General features: G+C 33.8%; 1 protein-coding gene across 5 annotated transcripts; it reads right to left on the bottom strand.

Annotated features, from left to right (window-relative positions):
• Window positions 1-1,070: 1,070 nt before the first annotated feature.
• Window positions 1,071-7,139, bottom strand: LOC128211070 (uncharacterized). Of its 5 annotated transcripts, none has more exons than XM_052915472.1 (3): window positions 6,431-7,139; window positions 6,166-6,328; window positions 1,071-4,231 (listed from the first exon to the last, which is right to left on the bottom strand). In XM_052915472.1, exon 3 carries the CDS (start codon window positions 4,222-4,224, stop codon window positions 1,306-1,308), a length of 2,919 nt encoding a protein of 972 aa, XP_052771432.1. In that variant the 5' UTR covers window positions 4,225-4,231; window positions 6,166-6,328; window positions 6,431-7,139; the 3' UTR covers window positions 1,071-1,305. The 5 variants fall into 5 exon arrangements, with proteins under 5 accessions (XP_052771432.1, XP_052771434.1, XP_052771436.1 ...); XM_052915474.1 differs by having other exon boundaries at window positions 6,785-7,139; XM_052915476.1 differs by having other exon boundaries at window positions 6,876-7,139.
• Window positions 7,140-7,708: the final 569 nt, after the last annotated feature.

Raw genomic sequence — 7,708 nt, 5'->3', positions numbered from 1 at the left:
CTATTGAAATAAAACATAAACATAATTATATTGGAAAACTCTTTAAACCAATCACTTTCTTGGAAGGAAGTATATTCACTGCCATATATAGCAACCATTGAGACATGTATACGAGCAGTTAGGGTTAACCCTAACCCTATTTAAACTTTTGGCTACTGAGATTGTTTCAGTAGTTTTTCATATAAATATTTTACTATAATGAATTGTGTGATGTATCATATATTTACGTGCAATAAATGTTACAGATAGAAAATGTTTTATTAACATTATCAGATCAATGTTCTATCTATTATTGAAGTATAAGTTACTTTAAAAAATTGTAATTAAGAAATCATATTACCATATACCAGTCCATCAATTTCGCTTTTCGCAATTAGGCTGATGTTCTACTAGTTTAGTGAAAGTACCACTTTGCATTTTACTCGTGTATTCATATCATACTAGTTTGCTATCTTAATTTGTATTATAATTTTTTAATCTACTTGTTTATTGAAAACGTGCCGACATTAATGCAATCTGAAAGTTAATGCATATGTATTGCATTTTTAAGGAGTGTTATTTTATATGTATACATATATATAGTATGTATTGGTTATATGTTCGTTATTTGTTATTTCACTTGTATTTACTTTGCTCACTTTTGTTCGTTATATCTAGTAATTTTATTTCATTTCGATTACATGTTTTAATTCTCTTCAATATGGAGGAATAAAAGAATACCTATCTACAAATCTATTTATCAAATCGCCATTCAGTATAGAAAGTAAAAAGGTCAAACTTATTGAAAGTATTTTGCTTTATTGCTTTATTGCTTGAAGTTTGTTATTTTCTGTACTAATAGTTAATTATGATTATAAGTATGGTAATACTCTGTTGTAAATGCGTTAACCTTTAAATACTGAATATGATATTTGTCCATAAGGGCCATGGCCTTCTGGATGTAATGCAAATAAAGCTTTGAAATTTTGAAACATTTCAATCATTTTTCTAATCATCCACTGAAATCATTTAAATGATATCACAATTATGTATATAATCACAAGGTATCAAACCTTAACATTACAGCCAATAACACGATTAAATAACAAGCCCGTTTGTGCAGCGGGTACGTTAAAGGAGCACAAAATAGTTTGATGCATTTTTTTAAATTTTAATACACTATCTTTTTAACTCATTTCACTTAAATCTTCAACACAAAATAAGCATAAAATCATACTCGAAAACATTCTACTTTAAATCATGAAACGGTATGTTATGAAAGGCAATTTTAAGTTAAACAACAAATGGTATTTTGTTTGTTTTATGTTAATGTCTAATGCTAGAAATAATTGAGCACCATTGACTTAGAACTAAATGCTTTCTTATATCATTTTCCGTTCTCATCAAATTGCTCACGGTGCTAAAGTCGACTGTGTTCAGTTTTGTATCTAGATCCTCAATACTATCAAAATACAGGATATGTGGCCAGTCAAAAAAGTCACTGAACTGTAACCAGTACATCTCTGCTTCAACGTCATCATTGAATTCAGCATTAGGATTGTAAGAATGGTGCGATGTAGGGTGCTTGCTCACTTTTAAATGTAAATCTGTGTCCATATTACAATAAGGAGATGTGGTGCTCGTTCTATCTGCTCCAAGTCCGCCTCGGCTTCTTAAGAATTTTGCACTAGGCATAAATAATGGAATATTTATGGAATAAAAGTCTGTTAATTTATATGACATCACAGAATAAGGAATATAGATTATTGCTTTATGTCTAAGTAAATCATTCGATGTGTAGTGTTTATATTTTTCATGAATGTCAATAAGTTTAAAAGACTTCACTTTTCCTATCATTGTTTTGTCATAGCCAGCAACAAGAATTTCAGCCTCTGAAGGTTTAAATTCACCACCTTTTGTATACATGCCACCAAAGCTGCTTATCAATTTTATTGCATCACCAAGACCAGTATAGTATTTCAAATATTCATAATCATATCTACTAGCACCGCCAATTATGTGTTTTGCTCCTGTTCGACTTTGAACGTTTCTTAATTCAAGATCTATGAGCTGATCTGTTAACTTATTCCATGAATCTACAGTGCACCTTCCAAGGTTGTATCGATGAGCTGTGATAAATAGTATCGACTTAGTGTTGTTGAGTGGCATCCATAATTGGCACATTGACGAATAAAATCCACAAAAGAATGCATCAACACTCTGAAACAATTCATCATTTGTATAAAACTGCATAACTTTGTTAATTAAATCCTGCGTTACCTGAGTCCCTATCCTGTAATCTTCTATTTCTTTAGGAATTGATTTTGGAACTATGATGTTGGAAATATTAAACACTTCAGGGTATGGCGTTTTTCTATACTTGTAGCCTGCAACCACAGATCGCTGTCCAAGAGACGAGAGAATGGTCGGAAAGTCTATTCTGCAACCGTCGTGCAAATCAGAGGTCCAAAATGTCATTTCGGTATGCTTCTTTTTAACCACTTCACAGCTCTTTGGAAAAGAATTTGGTTGGTAAAACACCGATAAACCAACGTTAAAGTTTGACTTGTCCTCACTTATAATCCAATCAGAAGCCGAATCAGCAAGTGTGTCAATAGATCTCGTCGTAAACCCAACACCGAAAAGAGCCAAAATCCACCGCTGAATGGCAAGGACATCATCAATCTCTATAAAGCCGCGTTCGTAGATTCCAATATACAAGTCCTCATAAAGATCTTCAAATGAACGTGACTTATGCTCGCCTTTGGCTATCTTGTCTCTTCTCCAGTGATCTAGAAATGATACGAAGACCTCAACTCTTGTGTACAAAGGCGTCTCTGACTGAAGGTCTGCAAGGTGAGAATGAACGTTACGATCCTGGTCAACCAGGGGTCGTGGCATGAACCCGACCAGTATGTCTTTTAAAGAAAGAACGGCCTGTGCAATGTAGCTTCGCCATATGTCAGAAACACGACCGTGAACAGTGGTTGGAAGATACATTGCAATGAAAGCTGAGTGAAAATGTAGCGTCGCTTGGGCATTTAGTGGGGAATAAACTCCTGGTGACAAGAGCACGGCTGACTTTTTGTCATTTTCCGACTTTGGTCGTTTAAAGTAGAACGGAGTACCATGAATAAGACGATACAAAGCATCCACGTCAGGTTCGTGATCGGCCAAAGCCTGGAGAACACCAACGTGTTTAGCAGCTGATTTAACATTACTGACATTTTTAAATGTTAAATGATCCATTCCCTCAGATGATCTGATTAAAGTCAATGGATAACCTCTCGGCCAACAACTTGGATTTGGCGCTCCTAGATATGGATACGGGTTAAAGAAATTGGCTATGTCATTTTTGTACTTTTCTTTTACGTCAACCAAAGTTAAAGGCTTAAGAGTTCCGTCAATGTTTGTATACGTTTCTATCCATAAATTGTCGTCCGGAGAAGCTCCTTCCAACCAGAACTTAAGCATGTTATCATCATCACAGTCCCATATAATCTTTGCCCCATGCGCAATCGCATACAAAAATCCCACATTCTTTCTGCCAAAACTTTTCCATGGCAAACCGTCAATAAAATCAGAATGTATCCTGTTTTGATCCTCCTTGCTTAAGAAAACGATTGTCTGATTAGGCACAGAGGAGGGGAGAAGGTATGTATTTGGCAACCCAGCATCGCCAGCTATAACCACACACCAGTTTCTCATGTACTTGAACCGTCGTACAGCTTCCGACGGGGGCTCAAATATCGTTGTAAGCACCGCCCACATTTTACAGCTTTTATGCATAAATTCACTTTCGGTATCATCAGCATTATCCGCTGTTTTATGAGCTTTCACCCTTTTAAAGCGGAATTTGATTTTATTTGTGGAAAATTTTCGGATAATTCTACCCGAGTATTGTTTACCAGACACATCCGAACTGTTTAACAGCTCTTTTAGAAAGTTCACTTTGTCCAAGTCTTTGAGTGTTCTAAGCATTCGCTCAGCCTCGCCCATAATATAAGGGAATCGTTTGAAGTCATTTCTGTCAACACCGAAAGGCGCGATTCTGCCGTTACTTAATGGCTTAAACTTAAATGTGTCGTTATAATCCACAACATGAATAGTGTCTCCCTTTTCGCGTTTGTCTTTTACGACATATAGTAATTCTATAAATACGTAAGTAAGTAAGCACAGCACAACAACCGTTTTAAGGACGACCCGTCGACGGAAAAAATTACATCTGTCTCCTGCGTTGACCATGGCTAAGCTGAAAATAAAACATATGTTTTGACAATTTCCATTAGGAGAAGTACATATGGCTACATTTACTTTGAGTTCAGACTCAAGACTCATTATGGAAAGACTGCATTTCATTGTAATTTTCCGTCTATCAGAGCATTGAAAGTAAAATTTCATGAAATATCTTTCTAGTTGAATGTTTTACTATGATTTGCATAAATTTTGTAAAAGAAATGGAATAAATATGATATTTTGTTCCTTTATAAAAATGCTTTTCTGAGTCTGAGTCTAGACTTGGACTTGAGACTGTTCGTTATCATGGCCCTTAATTTTCAAAATATAAAAGGGTCATTAATATTGTCATAAATAATATATTATATAAAGGACTAAACGATCATAAGTTCTGGACATTAGCGGATAACCGTTCATCGAGTAAAGGTCACTTCGACCTTGACCGTCGACCTTGTAACTAAAAGAAATAGGGATCATTTGTTAGTCAGTGTCAATGAGCATATTAAGTTTGAAGTGTTTAAAGTAGAAGACGTTTTTCGATTAAAGATTACCACGACTTTATTCTTTGACGAATGTACATCAAAATCCATAGGGGTTATCTATTGACCTTAACCTATGTGCGTACAACAAATCCCAATATCCATCGGAAACAGCTTTTATGGCAAAGATATCCTCGATATTAACTCTTGACCTACTTACATTAAGCTCACCGTTGTGACGTTACACGAATAAGAAAAAGAATATCATAAATAGTTTGTTCGAAAAAAGAAGTTTAGTTGGGACAAATAACAAACACACGACTTAGAAATACCTAAAAGAAGCAATGAAAAATGTAAGTTAAAAAGTCCTGGCTTTATAGATTGAACAAAGAATAAACAACACCTCTAAAATGTGATAGAATACAGTGTACAAAGTATTTTGGTATTGGATATAACAGCAGTAGATATACTTTTAAGTTACATATTTATAAATGTTTATAACTTGATTTTCCTCGTTTCTGGAGATGCACATGGTAAAGGGATATTCATACATGAGCATGGATATTCATAAACACAATTTTTAGAGAACATAGTAATTAAACGTGATCATAAGAAGTCAATGTTACAGTAAAACATTTGGTACACATAACGTAAGTGACCTTTGTATTTTAAGCTGCATAGAAGTCTAGTCTTCATAAAAGATTAAGTAAAACTGTTAAAAACAAAGTAAATTTGTGTGATACCATCAATAGACATCAACATTAAATCCTCAAAAGTGTAACAATTGAATGACACTGCTTTTTCCTTTGGGAATTCAACCCATTTAAACCCGCTGCTCTGACATACGTGCACGTTTGCATAATTTTAAGATCGTGTAATTTTCATACTCACTATCATATCTTGTGTGATTGACTGTAATTGACGGTTTCTGAAAGTTGTGTCGCGTAAGCCTCCATTTTACATGGCTTTTTCATACAAGGAAAGTAACAAGTGTATGGTTATCGCAAGAATAAAACGGCCTTCATATACTAGTAAGACAATTCGTATTGTCATTCAAATCTACTTCGTAGAGTTTATGCTTTTTAGGTTTCATTTATATATAAACATGTTTACGATATCAGAACTATCAAACGTTTTCGCTAAATTGAGGCAACGCATTACGGTAAATTGTGCGATAAATTGTGGCATTCGCTGGGCATGCGCACTTTAAATAAGGGCGGCAGCAAAGTGTCCTATCGGTTCAAGAGCTATCATTTTCAAGACCAGAGGTCAGATTCCATGGAAACGCTTGCGTGTAGAAACAAAATCGGCACTTGGTTGTTCCCTTTAAACGCGTTTAGTAGGAACAAGGGTAAACGTTTAGAACTAAAAATATGATCCAATTCTCCTTTAAGCACTTTGAAAAGTAGATATATCCCATAAGGTAGGTAAGTCTGAAAAGGTAAAACTAAATTATCACACTTATTCTTACCTTTTTCTTAAGGTATTTAACAGTGGATCTGTCCAAAACGTCACAGCTCAAGTGTCAACATCTAGCTATAGTGACAACTATTGATGTAAGTCCCAACCAACACGTGTTCAATAACAATTTGACCATGAAGACATGGTCTGTAAAAACCCGGCTCATTGTTTACCTGCATAATTGTATCATATTTTATTAGCTTTTAACAACATTTAAACTTAAAGAACGATAATTGATATGCACTGAACATCAATTGAAACAACAAATAACTGACCTTCGGTCACTGCATTGTAATCCGTTTTAATCACTAAGTAGATAGTACTACAATATGTTGTGATTCAATTTTTGACAATCAGACAAAACAGATTTATATAGCCACTGGTCACTAGATCGATATCTATTGTAAACATTAAGTCTTACTAAAACAATATCTCCGAAATACGCTACTAGAAAGATGCCTGACACAAATAACCTGGTATAAATTGTTAGATTTGTGTAAAATCCCTTATTTATTTGTAATGTTCATTTCAGAAATATTTTTTTCGCAATATTCCACAACTAAGCAAATATCTTAGATACGATAGATATTCGTACAACGGATAATTAATTTAAGGTGAAAGATTTATACCTATGATTAGTAATTTAGATATAACATAACTGGATAGTTTATTTTCTGATGTCCATTGCATACTGATTTAAAAAAAAAAAAACGGACATACAAATGGCAATAAGTCGTCTTTCACAAAACTCATAGGAGGAATACTACCATTTTGCCAACAATATAAATATATCCAACATTACTAAAATGCAAAGTTAATTATCTCTCCATGCACACTTAAAGACACAATTTATCACTTCATTTCAGTGGGAAAGTTTCTTTCAATTTTTAACTTTTATTCCGTAAGTCCCGCTTTACACAGGAAAAAAGGCAGACAATATATACAAGTACAATAAAATCTATGAAACGCATTGAAAAGTGTCTCATTCACAGAAGTCCATAATTATATTGTCATCCGAAACGATACGATATAGGGTAACACAGTATAACATATCAAAGCTATGACACAGGCATGATTTCTTTGAGCAGCTAAACATGGATGATATGAAATTATATTGTTGATCTAGTGTAATAACAATATTGATATTGGTTTTATTTTTATTATTAAATTACTAATTATTCACCACGAATATTTTCACCATCTTGCTATATCCTATTAAGATTAACAGTAGTTTATTTCTGATGTCTGTTCCATCTTACGTTTGTTTGTAGACATTTGTTTCAGCCGTCTTTGAAAACGGATAAAAAAAACAACAACAAACTTTTTTCTTGTTATATCTGTGCTTCATTGAGTTTCATCTTTTAATATCTTTTTTTTGCAAAAGTGTATTCACCATTGCTTGAGTTGAATTTGGTATGTTGCGACTTGGTAAGCAATGTTTTACATGTCATTGTTCAACAATATTGATTTATAGTTACAAGATACAAGATACAAGATACATGAATCTTTATTTAAAGTCGGGTATGTGTAAACAAGAAACATTAGCTCATTGA

Source organism: Mya arenaria, chromosome 12 (genome assembly GCF_026914265.1).
Source record: "Mya arenaria isolate MELC-2E11 chromosome 12, ASM2691426v1".
NCBI lineage: Eukaryota > Metazoa > Mollusca > Bivalvia > Myida > Myidae > Mya > Mya arenaria.
The sequence above is the reverse complement of the archived record's forward strand: the minus strand, read 5'-3'. Positions and strand labels throughout refer to the sequence as shown.